We start from the raw sequence: 24,324 nt of genomic DNA on the forward strand, positions 1-24,324 counted from the left end.
AGGTTTTAGAGAAGTTTCATTGCTGGAAAGTCCTCCAAAACTGAGAAAAACCAGCCAACCATTGCGTGGGACCACTCGAAATTCAACAGAAAGCTGTAGCTTTGCAACAGGAGAGGCCGAGGAGGCTGTAGAAGCAAAAAAGTCCAGAAAAAGTCACTTTTGCAAATTCGACCAGCAAAAGAAGTGCTCAACTTTGCCTGTCCTACCAAACGCACGGAGGGAAAAGCACATCATTGCGAAGGGGAGGCAGAGGGGAAGCCATTGGGCCGAGGAATCCAAACAGGTAAGGAGTTATGAAGAAAAACGGAATTCAGCTGAAGAAGGCTTAAAAACTAGTCCAAAATCTCAACAAAGGGAGAAGATGAGAGAATACCACACATGCGGAGTTTAGAAGGCCCAGGAAGGTCCAGGAATGGCAAAGGAGCATGTAGAAGGCACTAGAGTCACCTGGAGCTCTAGGGGGGCCACTGAAGGTACATGGCCCTCTAAGGGGCCCATTAAAAATGCTCCCAACAACCACTCTTTTAATTCCTTGGAATACCTTTGGGCTTAGGGATTAATTATGCTTATGTGCTAGGCACCATGCCGCGTTTAATTACACATTATTAAGCCCACGCTTGGACTTTTAAAACCAAAGTTGTCACGGTCTTGTAGTACATTAAAGTACTTAGAATTTCACGCCCCTGTGACAGTGAAGAGACCGAGCAGGTAATACTCATGATCTAGCAACTTGCACAAAATCCTCCAAGGCGAAGAATAGGGTGATCATTGAGCACAGACGCCCAAGAAAGGAAGGACTAAAGCAGCTTAAGTGATTGGTAGAGAAAAGGTCACCAGTGATAGATAAAAAAAGCTTGAGAGCAATTTGACATTCTCTTGTTGACACGAAATGAAACCGTACTTAGACATGGATACAATAAGTTGAGCCTATGTATGAAGACTTTCACTCAGAAATCTCAGGCACATTAAGCAGCAAAGCAGTTAAATGCGAGTTTTTTTAAAAGAATAAAAGCTTCAGAGTATAGACGCGAAGTGGCAGGGTAATCTCCCTTTGATATCTAGACTCTTGGAATACTACTTTGGGGATGGATCCTTGTTTCTAGTAACTGTTTGCTAGTCTTTAATTAAATAATTACTTATTCAAGGAAACAAGAAAGGCTTTAAAAGAAGACGATGCATGGCAAGCTACTTGACCATCTTGAAACTAGATAGCAAATACCAGCTTTGAAATCACAATTTTCCAGCCATTACAAACAAACTATTTGAGAATGCCAAGTCTTGTTGAGGAAATAAGCCATGCCTGCATGTTTTTCCTCAATTTCTCAAATTTCTTATGAAGGCGAAGAAATTTAGCATTGCTGGTTTGCTGAAGATGAAGCCTTTGTCTTTTCAATCCTGAAAATATTCTCTTTGCAGCTATTCTTTTTTTGACCTGTAAATAGTGTAGCCAGCATTGCACTTTCTTAGTGTATATTCACAGTAGCATAAGATTAACTAAATCTCAATTTAGAAAACGTGGGAGATAACAAGATTTATTGGATCACATCAGTGCATCATCACATGTAGGAAGCAAATTTATTCAATTAATACCACTCTATGACACCCCCATAAGCCCTAAATTCTGAATTGATGAAGTTCCACATGTAACAGCAAACAACCACTCAATAAATTTGTGCACCATGTGGAGTAAAAGGCCTAGATCTCTACAAAACTTGTTTGCCACCCCCCTTTTCTCAATTCTGCTTCCACACCCCCCGTTCTTCCTGTTGCCCATCCCCTAGCCTCCCCACCATCCCTACCAATCTTTCAGCCCTGTGCTTGGAGCTGCTGCCGTAAGCGGACCAGCTGCCTGTGTTGGGGCTGTGCTGAGTCTCGAGGGTCTCGTTCTGAGCCCCTTAGAGCAGAACTTGAGCAGGGTGTGCAGCCTGGACGTGTTGCCCCCACGGGCTGCTTGCACGCTGCTCGAGTTTGCTCACCTCACAGCCTGAGTGTCAATCATCTGCAGCGCCAACGTGGCCTTTTCTTTTCTTTCCTTTTGGAGCTTCAGGTTAATTGTTGACATTTGGAAGAAAGAGAACCTGGTGGCGACTTCTGCCTGACCAGAATGGCTCAAATGGCAGCACCTTCGATCCTTGCATCCATCAAGGTTATTCTCTCTCCCCAGGACAAACAACAGGTCAAGCAAGCAATTTAAACCCTCACGGATAGAGCAGTAGTGGGCCGGATAGTAGGGCTCACCCCTTCTAGGAGCCAGATCCGACTGGTTACAGGAGAGTTTAGCATTAGAAGGGGATCACATCCAGCAGGTCACCATCTATGGACGAGGAGTCTTCCTTCTCCAGCTGTGCTCACCCAACACCACCTAGGCACTAGTTGAGCAAAGCCCCATCTATCTTGGCCCACACCTGGTCTTCCTTTTCTCCTAGTACCACGGCTTCATTTCTCTTGGAAAATGCTCGTCCCCATTGTGGGGGGGGGACTCCAGCAATGTGCCAAAAGCTCTGCCAATGGAGGGGAGGATGGGCATGTACTCCCTTGGAAGTTCTGGAAAACAAAGTGTCATCGGAAAGCGAGGCACATGATAGGATGAGTCCATGTTCTCTAGGGACGAGCATTTTCCGAGCCAAATCTTCGGAGCATCCGAGCGAAGGGAAAAAAAAGCTTCCAACTATGTAAAAATATGGCAAAAATAGATTGGCACAAAACATAGTTTCACTTAGAAATATGCAAAGTATTATAGCAATATCTATTTTATACACAAATATTTACATGAATCTTTGGAAATGGTGAGTAACATAATGGGATGGTTTTTGAAGAAACATACATGTAGAGTAGACTTCTTTATGAAAATTCCGTTATGATCCTTCTTACAACTTTTAGTTAATAGGGAGTGACATTGAAAACCCTCTCTCAACCTAGCTTCATGAAAGGGTTTCTTCAAAGAAACCTCATTGAAGCAAGCTATCAAGGTAGGTTGCCAGCAGCGTAGGTCTTCCATGGTAGTTTCGCCAGCGAAACTACCATGGACGACACTTTTAAAAGTGGCATAACTTTCACATCCAATGTCCAAATATAGTCATTCAACCATTGATTGATAAATCCCATTTGAGCACATCTGTTGGGTTATATTTTGGAAAATCTTGCATACATAGTATTAAATATTACATGTATTTTATGAGAGTGATATATAAGCCCAAGTTAATACTTATTTATAGTAATTTAAATTTCTTTAGAAACATATCCATAAATATATTATTATTTATGCTATCAAAACACTAGAAAACTCTTGTCATATTGATATAGATGTGTTTAATAAGTAATTATATATGTATAATATTATTACATTGAGAGTGATTATGAAAGATATTTCTTAAAAGAATTATTTTTCAATACCTTTTTAAGGTAATAACAAGGATACAAAGCATGTCTATGAATAAGATAATTTATGTTATGTAAAAATGAATGAGTGACTATTCTGTATATTTTTATGATAAAGGGATCTAGTTCTAGTGAAAATAAAAGTCTAAAAACCATGTTTCATAAAGAAATACATTTTTTTAAATCTCTTGAAAAACACGCTCGGATAAACCTACTCATAGGTTTTTGCTCGTAAAATTGGCACATCCCCCCACAGTCAGCCGCGTCAATGGTGTTGGATGGGGGATCCCCAAGACTTGGACTGGTGGTAGAGGACCCAGAGTCCATTTCAAAGTGGATCCCACTCGAGACTCTCGAGTGGGGTGATCTACGTCAAAGGATTGAGATCTCAAGATTATCGGGCCAATGCCTCCGATGCAAAGAGCATGGACACCTATCCAAGGATTGTTCTCGAGGCTAGAGACGACCCCCAGCCACAGGACCTTCAACAAGAGCCTCATGTGGACAGGCAGAGCCACCTACACAGGCAACATCAGCAGTTCTAGACCCCCTAGGTGGAGCCCTCCAGTGGGAAGTTGAAGAAACTGGATCATAAGAAGAAACCAAGCAAAAAGACCCTGAAGAACTGACAAAGGAGAGCCCGTCTTAAAGTGAAGGCGAAAGCTGAGTGTGAGGCAGCCTCTCAGCCTCAGGAGACCAGACCATGGAGGAGTCGTCCATCCCCCCGACCGATCCCACTGGGCAAGGGAACCAGGGCATGCAGATAACACTCAACAACAACATGGTCCATGAGGAGTGGAGGGCCCCTCTCAACAGGTTGATAGACTCGCTTCGATGAGAGGAGTTGACCCCGTGTTCTCAGGTCTTCTCACCCCATGCTTCTTCTCCCGCATGAGTAGAGGCTAGCCCCCTACCTCCCTCCCGCCCCCCTCTCCCTCCTGACCCTCTCTGATGCCCCATGTCCCGCTTATGTTCTCACGCCCCCTTGCCTACTAGTCCAACTGTTATCACCCTCACCACCCTCCCCCCCCTCCGACCGAGTAGTCCCCCTTCCCACCCCTCAGCATCCCGAGCTCCATCTCAGATCGTGCATGACCCTCAGCCCATGGGTAAGGGTGGGACCCCGTACGAAGGGGCTTCTTCATCCTCTCAGAAGCATAGCCCAACGGCTTCTCAGAACACAGCCCCGTCTCAGCAAGTAACCCCCCCTCCCTTCTCACTTCTCAGCCTCCAAAACGGGCCTCAGGGGGTAGTGGCTCGTCCTCCCAGTCCTCAGCTCCCCAATTCCAGCCTGGGCGCCCTCTTCTGAGGAGTTCTTTTTTTTTTCCCCCCAAAGAAAATTACTTCATTAAGTATGAATGAAAAACGCGAGAGAGCTCAAATGCGGAAATACATCATGCTATGCATGAGGGAAAAAAACAGCTCAAAAGGAGCTAATAAAAATCCAAGGCGGAGGCTGAAAATGCCACCTCAACCTTGAGGGAGACTCAGAGAAGAAAGGAGATCCTCTCCAAACTCTGAAACAAGTAACTCTCCTGGCAGTGGCTACTGTGAGGATCCATGCATGCTCGCCTAGATGGCCATCAGAGTGTGTACTGTGTCCGTCCAAATACTGACCATAGCCTAAGAGGGGTAAATCTGGGTACCTTCCATCACCTCTGTACACCTGGCTCTCCAAATATACCAAGCTGCAATCCTAGCCATAATCTCCCATGATGTGTCTACTGAGGCATGAGCAGCTCTGAAAGGAGTGGAGAACATCTTGGAGGGAACAAGACTCCACTGAGTGTCATTGTACAATGAAAGCTAGATCTGAATCATGTCCCTCGAAGAACACCTGAGGGCCAATAAGAGAGAACCATGCTACCGAAGCCTAGCTCATATAGAAAGGTGTTGTATGAAAGATGCTGAAAATCCTAGCAACACCTTTCCATATCGTCCTCGCCTGTCTGCACTCCCAAAGGCAATGTTGTACCGAGTAAACTGCTATGTGACAACAAGGACAAGTAGGGTCAGCCCCAACCTGGATCTCCACAGGTTAACTACAATACCTCCATGAATAGAAAGCCAAAAGAAAAGAGTGATCTTTCTATTCCTGAGGGATTTTCAAAGGCTACACCAAAAGTTTTTTCACACAACTGCAGAAATCTCAAAACTATCCCAATGAGGAGCTTTGAAGGGCCTCCAAACCTCTACTGCTGAGATGAAATCTCAGGGCATTTCTGACTATATAACAAAAGAAGGGGCTACTCTTCTCTCGGTGCCCCTCATCAATCCATTCCCACTCCCTTGGGTCCCACTGCAGGAACCTAATAGGGGAACCACTGTATAACCAGAGGCTCCAAGATACCACTATGAGTCCGTGCCCCACTCCATGAAACTTGCAATCTTGATAGGCTGAAAGGTAATCTCCAAAAGAATATCATCAGAAGATCTCGTAAGTCTGCCTCTCGACAGAACATCAAAGACTAGGGTATCCTCATGTGCATCCTGCAAGGCAATAACCTGTAAAGGAATGCCCGTCCCTATGAGAAGGCTCCCCACCAAGTGGAATCTGTGATTGGCATGTTATCTGTGTCTATCCACTCTATCGAAATAGCTGTCTCTATCTGTTGTTTCCTGATTGCACTCCCTCTGAGGTGGCCAACTGCTAAGAGTCTCTGATCCTCTGGAAGTATCCTAAAGGCCTGCCAGGCGCCTATTGTAGAAGCAGGTCCCCTCTCCCATCTAGACCACTGCATATAGTGTGACACTCCAAGTGGCGTGCCATGGTCATCCAAAATCAAGTCATTCCACACGACTAGATGCCTGTGAATTTCTTCACGAGAGGTGGTGAAACTCTGTGAAGAGTATTTCTGAAGCTGCCCCAAGCTTTCAGAATAGCAGCCATGAGAGGGGAAGGGGGAGATTTTAGATGGACTGAAGTAAAGATCCATTTGATGCTGTCCATCCAATCTCCCCCATGAAATGGAGTACAAGATTGAATGCTGCGTGAGAAGATCTCTTTCCAAGGCTCCTGTCCAGGCATCAATCCATGTACTATGAACTTGTAGAGTAAGGCCATACACTGCAAGTTCGGGTCAATAATATTGAGACCTCCTTCTCCTATTGGGAGAATGAGGGTCTCCCAAGCCACCCTTTCTACAAAATCTGAGGTGCCATCTAAACTGCTCCATAGGAAGTTCTTGATAGGTCTCATGAGTTGAGCGATACAAGGTCTAGACCTGCACAAACAAGAGCAAACGAACTAGGCAGTGGCCAATAATACCTGATTCAAAACCAAAACCCTGGATGCAAGGTCAAGTCTCATAGAACTCCAAAAGATGAGTTTTCTCCTGATACTCTCCAACACAAGAGCAAACTGCTGTGCTGGAGAGATGCCCATCCCAACCGACATCCCAGATATCTGACGGAAACACCCCTATGAATCCAAGTGAACCCTATGTCATTCCCCCAGTTTGGAGTGTCCTCATCACTGATCCAAAAGCCATTGGATTTGTTCCAATTAATGTGTGCACCTACTGCAATGCAAAACAAATCCAACGCTGTCCTGAATGAGGTCAATGTATGTGGAGTGGCATCCAAAAAAACAGCCGTATCATCTGCCAACTCACTGTGTGGGTTTCGGTCGCGGTTAGGCCCTCTACTTCAAATCATACTTCCGCCGCTCCGGATACTACCCCTCAGGAGCCTCGGGAGGCTACCGTCGTGGAGCCTATTGTTCAGGAGCCTTCTTGCACTCCACCACAGGATCAGGCTGTGCCTCCTTTCACAGCCCAGGTTGTTGGCACCTTATCCACAACACTCCTTGATCAGGATGCAGCACAGGTGCCTACTTTTGTTGACAGAGGGAAAGGGGTCTTACATTCTTTCCCTGCTTCAATAGGAATCCTTCGGACCACTTCCCTAGGACTAGCTCAGTAGAATTCCTTTTCCACTCTTGAGGACCTCTCTCACCTCCCAGATGATGATTTTGTACCCTCCATTTTCGGAGAACCAGTTATCGGCATCCCCTTTGAGAGATCCTTCTCTCTCTCACTAGTGGACTTTCCTCCCCTTGGACCTCGTGTGAATGGCAGGAGGACAGCTCCGGTAGAGGGCCTTTTTCCACCACCAGGTCGGGTAAGGTATTCCAACCCGCTTCCTCCCAAGAACTCCTGGCTGCAGGGATGGAAACGACAAGTTGGAATATACAGGGGTTGGGCGGCATCCCTCATCACCGTTGCAGACAATTGATAAGGAATCAGCTTCATCCAGGTGTGTCAGGTGGTTCCTTAGACATTCTTTTTCTACAGGAACACAAACTGGATGCCAGAGATTGCTCCAAGTCAGGTAAGCTGCTTTCAAGCCAGACGTTCTGGCTTCCTGCCTTGGGAGCCAGAGGAGGTACTTGCATATCAGTTTCAGACTCTATCCTCTCTCTGGTCATTGGACACGGTACCATCACCCCCTCCAGGGCCCAGTGGATTTTGCTTATGGTTGATGGACGTAAGGTTGGTTTCCTCAACCTCTATGCTCCGAACAACAGAGGGGACCGTGTTCTTTTTTGGAGAGAGTTGCTCTCTTGGGCTGACATTGCAGATTCTTGGATTATTGGAGGTGACTTCAACATGGTTGAGGCACCATCCGATAAGAAAGGGGGAAGAGAAGGTGGTATTCACTCCCTTGAGAGAGCAGCTTGGGATGCCTTCTTGTTCAAATTCAGTGGCAGAGATGTTTGGTCAGATGATGCATCTCATATTCACTCTTAGTCACTCTTGTTTTCGTGGTCAAGCCGTAGGGTGCAAATGCATGTCCATGCTCGGATTGACAGATTCTATGTGGATGACTAGGCTCTTGATAGAGGGCGGATAGTTTGCATTGCACCTAGTGTTTCCACCTCCGACCATTTTCCGGTAGTTTTGTCCATCTCATAGCCCCATCTAAGAGGATGATCTTCCAGTATAGGATCCCCGATGCCTTATACATAGACGATACTATAACAAAGGAAATCTTGGAGATCTGGGTTTGTCACATGCAGGGGGGGTGGCCGCACCTTCACACGTGGCCACAGCACTTGCTAGAATCAGCGACTTTTATCATTCTGTCGCTAGTACTAGGTGAGGTGAGGTACTCAGGTGGGAGATCGGTATCTGCCGACAGTTGACAGCCCACACTTGGTCCCAAACATAGTAGAGAGAGTGTCGGGCAGCTTATTGACTCTGACAGGGTTTTGCAGTCTCATCCAGATACCATCATGCACTTATCGACAAATTTTTATGCCTCCCTTCTTTCTGCAGACCCTGACACATAGGCCAGAGATGTGGCTAGAGATGCGGTTTGGCAGTGTTTACCTGTGTTGGTCACACTAGAGATGATATGCTCACTTGATGCACGATTTACCAACACATAATTTAGGACTGCTCTCTGAATCCTGCTCTACATAGCCCACTCTGAGGCTTCCCAAAAGGAAATGATGTTATCAAATATGCTCTTGCCATGCACAAAGCTTGTCTGAGTATCATAGATGAGGTCTAGAAGAAGGCACTGCAATCTGATGTTGATTGCCTTGGCAAGAATTTTGTATAGAGTGCCCAAAAGAGTGACCCAAAAGAGTGATGGGTCTCCAATGGGATACAAAATTCCTATTGCCACCTTTCGGGATAAGGTGTATAAGTCCCTTGATGAGTGAGTCAGGCATCTCACCCGAGTCCCAAATGCCCTGCAGGGCTGATGTAATATGATCACCTATCATATCCCAAAAGGCTATAAAACAGGATGGAGTAAGACCATCTGAACCAAGGCACTCTTCTACGATTCGGATTCTCAGATGCATGGATTAGAGGAGTGGCCTCCCTTTACTGATCATCCCACAGCCAGGTTTTGATTGGAGGGGGAAGGGGTGACAGGTTTCAGATTTCCAGGTCAGTCCGTCAGGGATGCCCCCCTTCCTTTTTCTTTTTGTGGCTGAAGCTATGAGTATCTTTCTTAGATCTCAGGCTGGTTTATATGGGCTGAGATTACCCTTGAGACAAGAGCAGGAGCTTTTGAAATGTGATTGGCTGATGACACTACCATTTTTATTGAGGCCTCCTCGCAGTCACTGGATGCTCTCCGGACGGCGGCCTTGGATATCTTTCGCTCAGTTGGGCAGAAGCACACATTAACTGGCATAAATCCTTTGGCTTTTCGATCAGCGATAAGGACACTCCAGGCTGGGGAGTTGACATTGGCTTCTCCTGTATTCGGAGGGGTGATCCTGTCAGATATTTGGGATGCCAAGTAGGGTTGGACATCTCTCCAGCACAACAATTTACCCCAATACTGGAGAGTATAAGGAAAAAGCTTCTCTTCTGGAGCTCAGCCAAACTTGACCTTGCATCTAGAGTTGTGGTAGTGAACCAGGTTCTCTTGGCCACCGCCTAGTTTGTGTGTTCATGCTGGTGCTGGTCTAGAGAGTGCATCACTCAGCTCATTCCTGGTCTAGAGAGTGCATCACTCAGCTCATTAGACTAATCAGAAATTTTTTATGGAGTGGACTCGATGGGCACTTGGAAAGCATTTATCAGGCTACTTGAGGATCAGAGACTACAGTCTGTGAGTCACGTCAGAGGGGTAGCACGCAGGATTCAGCAGATAGAGGCAGCCATCCCGGTGGACTGGACAGTTGATATGCCTATTACTTCTGCCACTTGGATGGGAGCTTTCTCGAGGACACGAATTCCTCTTTAGGTGATCCCTCTTCGAGGTGTTGGGGAGGATGCACTTGTCTTTGACATTGGGGATGGGGGTATACTTTCTAGATCCACGGATGATATTCTTCTAGAGGTTGCCTTTCAGCCTGTCAAGATTGCTGGCTTTGTGGATCATGGAATGGGCTTGCAGTGGTATTTAGACCCCGACCCTCTACTCTTGACCTTGGGATCCTGGAGATTGTGGTTATATGGAGGTGCACCTATCAGGTGCTTACAGTGGGACCCAGGAGAGTGGGAGTGGATAGATCATGGGCACCAAGGAGGGAGATTCCCTTCTTTCATTTCATAGTTAGTAATGCCAGGAGATTTCAGTTGAGTAGTAGGGGTTGGATTCCCTCTAGAGCCCACCATTGGGATAGCTTCTTCATCACCGCAGATTTGCGTACGAACTTCTAGAGGAGACTCTGAAAATCCCTCAGAAATAGAAAGATCACTCTTTTTTGTTGGCTTTCTATTCACGGAGGGATTGCAGTGAACCTGTGGAGATCATGACTTGGGGCTGACCCTACTTGCCCTCATTGTCATTCTGCAGAGGAGTCAGTGCGACATTGCCTTTGGGACTGCAGTTAGGCGAGGACTGTTTGGAAATGGGTTGCTCGGATACTCAGCATTTTTCATACCTCCCCTTTCTTTATGACTTGGGGCTTGGTTGCCTGGTTATCCCTTATTGGGCCCCAGGTGTTTTATGAGGGTGAGCCTTCTTCTTGGGCACTCTCGGTCCGCAGGTAGGTGATAGAGACCTGCTCTCTTCAGGGTGTACCATTTACTCCCTTCAGAGCTTCTCATGCTTCAGTGGACACTTCCTCGGAGATTCTGGCTAGCATTTCCTCTTGGTACATTTGGAGAGCCAGATGTGCAGAGGCCCTGAATGGCACCCAGATACACCCTTCATAGGTGTTCACAGGTATTTGGACTGACACGGTTCATACTTTGATAGCCATTTGGGCTAGCATGCAGGGCCCTTCACGAGCAGCCTCTTCTAGGAGGACTGTATTACTACGAGTTTGGAGGGTTTAGGGTTTAGGGTTTAGGCCCCAATCCTTTCTTTTTGGCTTTTGAGCCCCAATCCTTTCTTTTTGGCTTTTGAGCTTTTCATGCATTGCATGGTGTATCCCGTATGGAGCTTGCTCTAACGGTTTTCTTTAATACTTAATAGAAGTCTCTTTTTGCAAAAAAAAAAAAACGTTGTCTGTGACATAGAAATCCCATCATGGGTCTGCCAAAACTAAATGCCAAGGGCTTCACATTCCAACAGTTGGACACAACTGCTGCTGTTCCCCGCTCCTCCTGCTCCCCTCCTCACTGCTGCCCTCCCCGCTCACTGCTGCTCTCCCCGCTCCCTGCTGCTCCTCCTGCTCCCCTCCTCGCTGCCCTCTCCCTTCCCTGCTGCTGCTCCTCCTCCCTGCTGCTGCTCCTCTCCCCGCTCCCTGCTGCCTCTCTCCCCGCTCCTTGCTGCTCGTCCTGCTCCCTCCTCGCCGCCCCCTCCCTTCCCTCCTCGCCGCCCCCTCCTACCTGCCCTCTCCCCCGCACTGCCCCCTTCCCCCGCGCTGCAGCCTCCCCCCCCTGCGCTGCAGCCTCCTCCCCCCCCGCGCCTGCTCCCCCTGCGCTGCAGGCTGCTGCTCCCCCCCCGCACCTGCTGCTGCTCCCCCCCCGCTGCAGCCTGCTGCTCCCCCCCTGCACCTGCTGCTGCTTCCCCCCCGCTGCAGCCTGCTGCTGCTTCTCCTCCCATCTCCTTCCCCTCTCCTCTACTCCTCTTCTCCCCCTCTCCTCCACTCCCCCTCTCCCCTATCCTCCCCTCCTCTCCCCTCCTCCCCGCTGTCTCTTCTCTCTCCCTTCTTCTTCACCCTCTCCTTCATCTGGATTACCCCTATTCTCTTATAGGGGTCTCCTGGGTTTCAGGAAAGCGGACGGAGTTTTTATTTTTTGTGTTTGAATCGGCCAACACACCTCGATTGATGAATGGGTTTCCATTCAGTCAATCCATCTCCGCTCACACCGGCCGCGAGAACTGTCACTTTTTCAAAAGACGAGCTACAGCAGTTGCAAAAGGATTTTGAACATGAGTGTTCCACGACTCTCTTCGCACGCATTCATGGCTCACACCCCTCCAAGTCACAAGCTAGAGATTGGATGCTCTCGGTGCTTCCTCAGGACCTCGCCCCCCACCTCAAGGATGTTCGTTTGTTGGGACGGGGTTTCTTTCAGGTGTGCCTAGATTCCCTGGAAGTCACGAGAGACCTGCTACAGGCCGGGTTTCTACTTCTAGGCTACAGGAGGACCTTTTTGTTTCCTTTTCAACTGGGATTTGACCCAGTTGAAGAGGACAAGCAGGGAGTTTCTGTTTTCATCAGGTTCCCTGGTCTTCCCTTAGTTTATCACTGGCTTCTTTCAATTATTGGCGAGAGGTTTGGTGTGGTGGCAGAGATCCCCCCTCTCCCTGGCGAGCCCTCTTCAGCTGCTGAGGCGGTCAGGATGGACGGGGTACCCAGGGTTAGGGTCATTGTCTAGGACCCCAATATTTCAGATGACCACATCATGCTACAGCGACCCGGATGGGTCTTTCTTCCGCCAAAGATTTGAGGTTGCAGGTCGGCAGGACCAGTGCAGGATTTGCAGATCCTCCGGACACTTTGCCAGAGATTGCCCAAAGAAGAAAAAGAGGCCCACAAAGCAACCAGCTCATACTAGCTTACGATAGAGAGCTGGAGCAGGACCTACCGCTCAACAAACACGGCCTCAGACACGGGCTCCCCCCTCTCCTAGGGCTACTCGAGTCCCTTCGGCACCCCGCGCCACCTCTGGCCCACGGTGGGCTCCGATCGCGGCTAGGCCCTCTACTCTAGTTCACTCCTCCACCTCTTTGGAGGCTACCCCCTTGGAGCCTCAGGAGGAGACTACTGTTCAGGAGCCTTGTTCGACTCCACCCTTGGATCAAGCTATACCTTCCTCAATAACGCAGGTTGTTGGCACCTCGTCTGCACCACTTTTTGATCAGGATCCAGTACAGGTGCCTCCCTCTTTAGACAGAGAGAAGGGGGTTTTACATTCTATTTCTGCTTCGGTAGGAATCCTTCGTACCCCCTCCCCAGGACTGGCTCAGCGGAACTCATTTTTCGCTTTGGAGGACCTCTCTAGCCTCCCAGATGATGATTTTGTACCCTCTACTTTTGGAGAGCCAGTTATCGGCATCCCTATTGAGAGATCCTTCTCTCTCTCTTAGCGGTATTACGATGAGGCCACCTAGTTGGCGCATCGTTGATGATGTATTTTCCTTTCGGATGATTTTGTGTCCCATAGGCCATGTATGGCCTTCCGTGGACCTTTAATAAAATTTCTTTCTTTCTTTCTTTCTCACCTGTGGATTTTCCTCCCCTCGGACCTCGTGTGTATGGCAGGAGGTCTGCTCCGGTAGAGGCTTCTGTTTCCGCCACTAGGTCGGGTAAGGTATTCCAACCCACTTCCTCCCGCCGATGAGGATAGCTAGTTGGAATATCCAGGGATTGGGCAGCATCCCTCATCGCCGTCGTAGACAGCTGATCAGGAATCAGCTCCATCTAGGTGTTTCAGGTGGTTCCCTAGACATTCTTTTTCTTCAGGAACACAAATTGGATATCAGAGATTGCTCCAAGTCAGGTAAGTTGCTCTCAGGCCGGACTTTTTGGCTTCCTGCCTTGGGAACCAGAGGAGGTACATGCATTTCAGTTTCAGACTCTATTCTCCCTCCTCTGATCATTGGACACGGTACCATAACCCCCTCCAGGGCCCAGTGGGTTTTACTTCTGATTGACGGATGTAAGGTTGGTTTCCTCAACCTTTATGCTCCGAACAACAGAGGGGACCATGTTTTGTTTTGGAAAGAGTTGCTCTCGTGGGCTGACATTGCGGATTCGTGGATTATTGGAGGTGACTTCAACATGGTTGAAGCACCTTCTGATAAGAAAGGGGGCAGAGAAGGTGGTATCCACTCCCTTGAGAGAGCAGCCTGGGATGCCTTCTTGTTCAGGTTCGGTGGCAGAGATGTTTGGTCAGATGATGCATTTCTTGTTCAGTCTCAGTCACTTTTGTTTTCATGGTCGAACCATAGGGTGCAGATGCCTATCCATGCTCGGATTGACAGATTCTATGTGGGTGACTGGGCTCTTGATAGAGGGGGGACAGTTTGCATTGCACCCGGTGTTTCCACTTCAGACCATTTTCCGGTAATTTTGTCCATTTCAGAGCCTCATCTGAGAGGACGGTCTCACAGTATCAGGATCCCAAATGCCTTATACACGGATGAGACTCTCACAGAGGCAGTGTTGGAGATCTGGGTTTCTCATATGCAGGGGGGGTGGCCGGTCCTTCACATGTGGCCACAGCACTTGCCAGTATCAGCGACTTCTATCACTCCATTGCTAGTGCTCGGCGAGGTGAGGTACTCAGGCGAGAGATCGGTATCTGCCGGCAGTTGGCAGCCCTTCAGAGGGAGGAGCAGAAACGACCATCAGATGCTTGGATACAGGAGCGCCTTGCTGCGGCGAGGGCTCACTTGCAGACCTTGCTTGATCAAAGAGCAGAGTAATGCCTTCCATGCACGGGAGTCCTTTTGGATACAGATGGGAGAGAGAGTCAATAAACACTTTTTCTCTACACTTGGCCCTAGACATAGTAGAGAGAGTGTCAGGCAACTTATTGACACTGGCGGCGTTTTGCAGTCCCATCCGGAAACCGTCATGCATTTAGCAACAGATTTTTATACGTCCCTTCTTTCCGTAGATCCGATCTCACAGGCCAGAGAGGTGGCTAGAGATGAAGTTTGGCAGAGTTTACCTGTGTTGGTCACTCCAGAGATGTTATGCTCACTTGATGCACACTTTACCAACACATAATTCAAGACTGCTCTCTCTGCCCTTCATAAGGGCAAATGCCCTGGTTCCGATGGTCTTACTCCTTTTTTTATAGCCTTTTGGGATATGATAGGTGATCATATTACTTCAGCCCTGCAGGGCATTTGGGACTCGGGTGAGATGCCTGACTCACTGACCAAGGGACTCATTCACCTTATCCCGAAAGGTGGCAACATGAATTTTGTATCCCATTGGAGACCCATCACTCTTTTGGGCACTCTTTACAAAATCCTTGCCAAGGCGATCAGCATCCGACTACAGCCCCTTCTTTCAGAACTCATCCATGATACTCAGACAGGCTTTGTGCATGGCAGGAGCATTTTTGATAATATTTGTTCCTTTAGGGAAGCCACAGAGAGGGCTATGCAGAGTGGGCAGAGGCTAGCAGTTTTACTCTTGGACTTCGAGAAAGCCTATGACAGAGTAGATTGGGGTTTTCTTGAGGGCACTCTTCTACGGTTTGGATTTTCAGATGCTTGGATCAGAGGGGTGGCCTCCCTTTACAGATCAGCCCACAGCCAGGTTTTGATTGGAGGGGTGAGGGGTGACAGGTTTCAGATTTCCAGATCAGTTCGTCAGGGATGCCCTTTAGCCCCCTTCCTCTTTCTTTTTGTGGCAGAAGCTATGAGTATCTTCCTTAGATCTCAGGCTGAGCTTTTTGGGCTGAGACTGCCCTTGAGACAGGAGCAGGAGCTTTTGGACTGTGAGTTGGCTGATGACACTGCTATTTTTATTTAGGCCTCCTTGCAGTCACTTGATTCTTTCCGGACAGCCTTGGATATTTTTTGCTCAGCTGCAAGGGCACACATTAACTGGCATAAATCCTTTGGCTTTTGGATCAGTGATGAGGATACTCCAGGCTGGGGAGTTGACATTGGTTTTTCCTGGATTCAGAGGGGTGTTCCTATCAGGTATTTGGGATGCCAGGTAGGATTGGACATCTCTCCAGCACAGCAATTTGCCCCAGTACTAGAAAGTATAAGGAAAAAGCTGCTATTCTGGAGCTCTGCCAAACTCGACCTTGCATCTAGAGTTGTGGTAGTGAACCAGGTTCTCTTGGCCACCTCTTGGTTTGTGTGTTCTTGCTGGTGCCGGTCTAGGGATTGCATCACTCAGCTCATCAGACCGGTCACGAATTTTTTATGGAGTGGACTTGATGGCACAGCAGATGTTGCAGCAAGGGTGGCCTGGGAGACTATTTTTCTCCCTACATGTGAAGGGGGCCCTAATGTCATTGACCCGGACTTGCAGTGCAGGGCATTCCTTTGTAAGGTGGTGGTGAGGAGACTTATGCCTGGGCAGGAACCTTGGAAGGATTTCTTTTTTGGATGCATTCAGGCTTGCACACCAACCTTGGGAGATGATTGGGTGGACAAACCTCGCTGGATTTTCACATCAGCCCCTCTCAGATCTCTTGCCTCTCCTCTCATGACTGCCATCCTGAAAGCTTTGGGGAGCTTCAGGAACACTCTTCGAGGGATTCCACCTTCTACCGTCGAAGAGATTGATAGGCAGCCGATCATTTGGAATGATAGTATTCTTGACGAGCATGCCAGACCACTGGGCACTTCCCATTACATGCAGTGGTCTAAATGGGAGAGAGGCCCCGCCTACACAGTAGGCACTTGGAAATCTTTTATCACGCTACCTGAGGATTAGAGACTGCAGTCCGTGAGTCACCTCAGAGGGGTAGCACGCAGGATTCAGCAGATAGATGCAGCCATCCCGGTCGAATGGACAGTTGAGCTGCCTATTACTTCCACCACTTAGATGGGGGCTTTTTTGAGGACATCAGTTCCTTTACAGGTGATCGCTCTCCGAGGTCTCGGGGAAGACGCACTGGTCTTTGATGTTTGGGATGGAGGTTTACTTTCTACATCCAAGGATGGCATTCTTCTTGAGGTTGCCTTTCAGCCTGTCAGGATTGCTGGTTTTGTGGACCATGGAGCGGGCTTGCAGTGTTACTTAGACCCCAACCCTCTGCTCTTGGCCTTGGGATCCCGGAGGTTGTGGTTATATGGAGGTGCACCTATCAGGTGCTTGCAGTGGGACCCAGGAGAGTGGGAATGGATAGATCATGGGCACCGAGAGAGGGGGATTCCCTTCTTTCGTTTCACGATTGGTAATGCCAGGAGGTTTCAGCTGAACAGTAGGGGTTGGATTCCCTCCAGAGCCCCCCATTGGGAAAGCTTCTTCATCACTGCAGATTTGCGTAGAAATTTTTGGAGGAGGCTCTGGAAATCCCTCAGAAATAGAAAGATCACTCTTTTCTTTTGGCTTTCTATTCATGGAGGGATTGCAGTGAATCTGTGGAGATCACGATTTGGGGCTGATCCCACTTGTCCTCGATGTCTTTCTGCAGAGGAGTCAATGCGACATTGCCTTTGGGACTGCAGTCAGGCGAGGACTGTTTGGAAAGGGGTTGCTCGGATACTCAGCATCTTTCACACTTCTCCTTTCTTCATGACTTGGGGCTCGGTCGCATGGTTATCTCTTACCGGGCCCCAGGTGTTTTATGAGGGTGAGCCTTCTTCTTGTGCACTCTCGGTCAGCCGGCAGGTGATAGAGCCCTGCTCTCTGCAGGATGTACCACTTACTCCCTTCAGAGCTTCTCATATTTCAGTGGACACCTCTTGGGAGATTTTGGCTAGCATTTCCTCTTGGCACATTTGGAGAGCCAGATGTACTGAGGCCTTGGATGGCACCCAGATACACCCATTACAGGTGTTCACGGGTATTTGGACTGACACGGTTCACACTTTGATAGCCATATGGGCTAGCATGCAGGGCCCTTCACGGGCAGCCTCTTCTAGAAGGACTATATTTCTTCGAGTTTGGAGGGTTTCTCCCTTTTTCTCGGAGGTTTCTGCCGGATTGAGATGGCACTATCAGCCTCAATCCTTTCTTTTTGGCTCTTGATCTTTTCGTGCATTGCATGATGTATCCCGTATGGAGCTTGCTCTAACGGTTTTTCTTTAATACCTAATAGAAGTCTCTTTTTGCAACCAAAAAAAAAAAAAAAAAAACTAAATGCCAAGATAATAATGCAATAGGCCCAAATCTGTCATGTCAAAGTTATGACATAAAGAGGACTGCACTGCTGTAATTTGCTGCAAATCACTGCCAATGAGTATGATGTCATCCACATATAGTACCAACATGACCGATTCTGATTTTTGCTGCAGAACATACAGATTTCGCTCTGTATGAGTACTTACGAAGGCCTCGGACATCAAAAACTGATGTATCTTCTAATACCACGCACGAGGTGCTTGCTTCAGCCCATATAGAGCCTTCTTGAGCTTGCATACCTTGTGCTCTTGTCCCTTCACCTCAAAACCTTGGGGCTGATGTATACAGACCTCCTCTTTAAGATCTCCATTGAGGAAAGCCGTCTTGACATCCATCTGGTACACTGACCAACCATAAAACGCAACAAGAGAAATGACAGAACGAATGGTGGTCATCTTGGTCACTAGAGGAAAAGTCTCCTCATAATCTATCCCCTCCTCTTATGCATACCCCTTGGCAACCAAACGGGCTTTTTATTTCTCAACTGTGCCATCTGAATGGTATTTCACCTTATAAATCCATTTCGTGCCAACCACATTTTTCCCAATGGGCGCATCAACCAAGTCCCATGCGGCATTCTTCTCAATGGATTTAATCTCAGCTTCCATAGCTTTCTGCCATGCCCGATTATGCTGAGCATCCTTGAAGCTCTGAGGCTCATTTTCATCTTCCATCACTGAGGTCATCAAAGCAAAATTGACCTTTTTCTGATTCTTCTGAGTGTTGGCCCTGGTTTTCCCCAAAGTAGGCTGATCCTTAGCATCTTGAATGGTCAATCTTGCCCAACGTGGAATAGATTTCTCTGCTGTACCACTCGGGGCTGCATCAACATCTTTAGTGGCCTCACGACATTGATAATGCCTCCAAACATGAGGCTATCTATTCTCATTAATTTGCTGCAAATCTGAAACATATGAGGAAGAGCCATCCTCAACATGTGGCAAGCCATCTTTACTATGAGAAGTAGAAGGGGAAGCATCAAGAGACTCCACCTCATCATCCTCAAACTGGATGATGTCCAAAGGGGTGTCATCGTATGGTAGCAAGTCTGCACTAGCAGGCTGCATGCACTCATTCTCAGCAAAAAGAACATCTCTGCTGATTATTACCTTCCTGGTAGCGGAATTATAAAGCCTAAATCCCCTGCCTTTTTTTTTTTTTTCATGAAAAAGACTTCTATTAAGTAAGAACAAAAACCCGCGAGAGCAAGCTCAAAGCGGAATACATCATGAAATCATGAGGATAATAAAAAACCCCTTAGAGTGAGGTGGAAAGAAACCAAGGCTGAGGCTGAAAGTGCCATCTCAACCCTGTAGTAGATTCAGAGAAGAAAGGAGAATCCTTCCATTCCCTGAAGAAAGAAGCCCTCCTAGCTGAGGCTGCACGGGAGTCCCCCTGCATACCCGTCCATACGGCCATGATACTAGCCAATGTGTGCGAGGGATGAACCTGAGTACCCTCCATAGCCTCTGTGCATCTGGCTCTCCAGATATGCCAGGCTGCTATGCTCGCTATAATCTCCCAAGAAGTATCCACAGAGGCATGTATAGCTGTAAAAGGACGGTGTAGAACCACATCCAACGAGCAGAACTCAACCCGATGACGTCGAACCGAAATGGCCCGAGAGGACAATCCCCTGCTTTTAGTGCTATACCCCACGAAAATGCATTTGACACTCTTGTCATCAAGCTTTGTCCGATGTGCATCTGGAACCAAAGCATATGCCACTGAGCCAAAAACTCTGAAATGACTAACCTTTGGCTTAAAGCCATACAAAGCCTCAAATGAAGTCACATTAACCAAAGCTTTGATAGGGCATCTGTTCTGAATATAAGTGGTTGTCACCACTGCTTCTCCCCAAAAAGCCTTTGAGACTCTCTTGAATTTCAGCATGCACCTCGTCATCTCCATGAGAGTACGATTCTTCCTCTCAGAGAGTGGATTATGCTATGGTGTGTAAGGGCATGTCAAGTGATGTTTAATCCCATGCTGCTTCAAAAATCCCTGGAATGCATGTGACATGTACTCTCCCCCTCTATCTGAGTTGAGTGTTCCAATTCTAGAATTGGTTTGGTTCTCAGCCATAGCTTTGAACTCCTGAAACCAATAGAACACCTCATATTTTTCCTTCATGAGAAAAAGCCATGTGAACCTGGAGAAGTCATCTATAAAGGTCACAAAGTACCTTGCTCCTCTATGCGTGGGAATAGTCATGGGGCCACATACATCACTGTGCACTATCTGCAACACTCTGGTTGCCTTGACCCAATTCTTGCCTTATTTATTAAATGGCAAGCGATGCAATTTGCCAAGTGCATACCCCTCACACACTTCATTTGCTGCCTGCTGCAATTTTGGCATTCCCTGAGTCATATTATTGTTGTACAAGTACGGCAATGCCCTATGATGGACACGTCCAAACCTGGCATGCCATAAATCAGCCTAGAAAGTGTTTGCTACAGCCAATACCTTCTGATCATAAGGCTGAGCATCAAGCTTGTATGAGCCTTTGTCATATGTGCATGTTGCTACAACCTCATACTGTTATGCTCTAGCCGAGATAGCATGACCTCGGAAAGATCGGTGGGCATTTTCTCTTAGATGACCAACTTTTGTAATAGTTAATGTGCGTAAATGAAATGGTCAAGAGAAGTAACTGCAAAGGTCCTAGGTGAGGGTGAAATGGCATTGACTAGGTAGTTCTGAGTGCTAAGGCCTAGGTGCACCTAAATGTGCAATAATGCCAAGGGGCAAGTGGTTTTAAATGTGCCCCAAGAGAGGGGTAAAAAGGTGCACCAAGTGGAGAGGCTAAAATGATGACATTTGGCAAGGAGAACTATCTAGGGAAATGAGGGTCTCGTGGATAAGCATGAGAAAAATAAAGGAACGAACTAATTCGAATATCTGTGATCCACGAGAGTTAGGCTGGGTGGAATAAAAGAAATGCCATCGCCCGTGATCTGTATCAACGTAGGAATAGAGATTCAGGACCAAGGGATAGAGTCGTTGACAGTTGGTATCAGAGCCGAGGATGTGCATAAAACCGCTTTCAGGAGCAGGTTTGGTCATTATGAGTTTTTGGTAATGCCCTTCGGACTTACCAATGCTCCAGCGACCTTCGTCATGCTTATGAACGATTTACTACGTCCGTATATCGGAAAGTTCGTAGTACATTTTATTGACGATATCCTGATATTCAGTAAAAGTGTTACTGAGCATTGTGAACACTTAAGAATAGTGTTCAGTACTTTGAGGAAAGCCAGTCTTTATGTGAATATAAGAAGAAAACTATACTATGTATGGTTAGGCTTGAATATTTAGGGTTCATAATTACTCCACAAGGGGTAGAAATGGATCCGAAGAAAGTGGTTGCGATACTAACTTGGCCAATCCCTCAGAGTTTGACCGCGTTGCGATCATTCTTGGGATTTGTCCAGTTTTATAGAAGGCATATCAAAGGATATTCCGGAATAGTATCGCCATTGACTGATCTGACCTCGGATAAAGTACCTTTTATTTGGGGACAGAATCAACAAGAAAGTTTTAACACCATAAAACAAGCTGTGGTCACAGGACCGGTGTTAAAAATAGTTGATCCCCAGAAACCGTTGTTCCTAGAAACCGATGCAAGTGGCATTGCGGTAGGAGCAGTCCTCCTTCAAGAGGGAAGGCCAGTAGCCTTTGAAAGCAAGAAGCTTTCTCCCTCTCAAAGGAATTGGCCAACTCATGAATTGGAGTTGTATGCTGTTATCCATGCTTTGAAAACATGGAGGCATTATTTGTATGGTTCAGAGTTTTATGTGGATGTAGATCATGATACTCTGAAACATTTTTGTAAACAGCCTGACTTGAGGGGCCGCCAAGCTAGGTGGGCAGAGCTCATGCAGGAGTTTAATTTAACGATTCGGTACCAAAGAGGAAAAGACAATAAGGTTGCTGATGCGTTGTCTCGCATTATGCACAACCTGAGTTTCACGGTATTAGAGAGTGCTCTAATGACCGAGATAAGAGAAACTCAAAAAGTGGACGAGTTTGTCTAGAGCTTGTGGCCTAAAGCTCATGCGTTAAAACCCGAGGAAAATGAAAAGGATGACCTGGCATCCAGAAAAGGCCAAACTTATGCAAGATATACCATAAGGGATGGTATGCTAGTTAGAAATGGCAAGGTTGTAGTACCTAGTCAGAATGATCTCAGGCAGAGAGTCATTTGACAGTGCCATGGTAGCCCATGTGCGGGACATCCAGGAGTCGAGAAGACATATGATCTCGTGAAGCGAGATTTCTTTTGGCCAAAGATGAAAAAGCATATTCATGAATATGTGACACGGTGTTTCTCGTGTCAGGTAAGCAAGGCCGAGCGGGTGAAGCCACCCGAACTTTTACAGCCCTTGGAAGTACCACTAAGTAAGTGGGAGAGCATTTCCATGGACTTTATTGTAGGGCTGCCTACAACACAAGGAGGGTATGATTCTATCCTTGTGGTGGTTGATCGTCTAACCAAGATGGCTCACTTCATTCCGACTAGAGAGTCTGTTAGTACCCCGCAAGTGGCGGATTTGTTCATTAGGCATATATTTCGTCTGCATGGATTGCCTAGATCCATAGTGTTAGACCGAGATCAGACCGAGATGTCAGATTTACCGGTCATTTCTGGACAGCGGTATTCGAGACACTAAGGACTGAGTTGGGAATGAGTAGTGGGGACGGATGGTCAGACGGAGAGAGTCAACCAAACTTTAGAGGATATGCTGAGGGCATATGTGTCATTGAGGCAACATACGTGGGACAAGTGGTTGCCATTGTTGGAGTTTGTCTACAATGATAGAAAACATTTCTCTACCGGGTTCAGTCCGTTTGAACTGAACTATGGTTATAGACCAGCAAATCCAACTATAGTTGGAGTACCTCAGAAAGTGCCTAGTGCCGCGAACTTTGTAGTTCAGATGCGGGAGATGCTAGCACTTGCGAGAGCTAATATCCGCCAGGCTATGGATAGAGCCAAGGTATATGCGGATGAAAATCGGTCTATAAGAGTATTTAAAGAAGGAGAAAAAGTTTTTCTCAGAGTTCCTTCGCACTCGAAGTCGTTGACTTCAGGAGAGTGTGCTAAGTTATCACCTCGATGCTGTGGGCCGTGGTTAATTCTAAAGAGAATAGGCAGTGTAGCCTATAAATTAGAATTGCCACAGGGGTGTAAGGTGCACCCGGTTTTTCATGTTTCGCGCTTAAAGAAATTTTTGCATACATGTGACTCACTAATCGAAGGTGTGGTTTTGTTTCAGGAGATAGAGGATATTGCAAGACGCAAGCCAACAAGAATCCTGGACCGAGGAACAATGCAAATACGAAATCGGAAGATACCCACGGTGTTGGTTGCATGGCATGGTCAGCCTCTATCGGAAGCTACCTGGGAATCCGTATACCAGTTACGGAGAGTGTTCCCAGAATTCATCATTGAGGACGCTGATGCTTGAAGAGGGAAGGAACGTTATGCTCTAGCCGAGATAGCATGACCTCGGAAAGATCGGTGGGCATTTTCTCTTAGATGACCAACTTTTGTAATAGTTAATGTGCGTAAATGAAATGGTCAAGAGAAGTAACTGCCAAGGTCCTAAGTGAGGGTGAAATAGCATTGACTAGGTAGTTCTGAGTGCTAAGGCCTAGGTGCACCTAAATGTGCAATAATGCCAAGGGGCAAGTGGTTTTAAATGTGCCCCAAGAGAGGGGTAAAAAGGTGCACCAAGTGGAGAGGCTAAAATGATGACATTTGGCAAGGAGAACTATCTAGGGAAATGAGGGTCTCGTGGATAAGCATGAGAAAAATAAAGGAACGAACTAATTCGAATATCTGTGATCCACGAGAGTTAGGCTGGGTGGAATAAAAGAAATGCCATTGCCCGTGATCTGTATCAACGTAGGAATAGAGATTCAGGACCAAGGGATAGAGTCGTTGACACATACCCTTTCTTTGGATCCTTGATTCTGCATTGGTTATCCTGAAATTCAACCAACATATGTTGATCATGGGCAATGTTTGAAACTGAAATTAGATTTTGCCTCAAATCTGGAACATACCAAACATCTTGGATATACTTAACTTTCCCATTATCAAGCTGAATGGGAATATGCCCAACTCCGATGATGTCTTGAGAAACATGATTGGCACATGTAACCTGTCTGCCATGAACATGTGTGATGCTCTCAAACCACTCTTGGCGAGGAGTCGTGTGCTTAGTAGCACCACTGTCGATATA

General features: G+C 47.2%; 1 protein-coding gene across 1 annotated transcript in view; it reads right to left on the minus strand.

Moving 5' to 3' along the window:
- Nucleotides 1-1,337: 1,337 nt before the first annotated feature.
- Nucleotides 1,338-24,324, minus strand: part of LOC147884590 (uncharacterized) — a 125,546-nt gene continuing 102,559 nt past the window's right edge. The window contains exon 5 of the mRNA XM_087397095.1: nucleotides 1,338-1,432. Coding sequence (XP_087253221.1) covers nucleotides 1,417-1,432 — 16 coding nt within the window. The 3' untranslated portion in view covers nucleotides 1,338-1,416. The remainder of the gene's footprint in view (nucleotides 1,433-24,324) is intronic.

Source organism: Dipteris shenzhenensis, chromosome 26 (assembly GCF_047967505.1).
Source record: "Dipteris shenzhenensis isolate YYH24624 ecotype China chromosome 26, Dip_SZ_1.0, whole genome shotgun sequence".
In the NCBI taxonomy this organism is placed as follows: Eukaryota; Viridiplantae; Streptophyta; class Polypodiopsida; order Gleicheniales; family Dipteridaceae; genus Dipteris; species Dipteris shenzhenensis.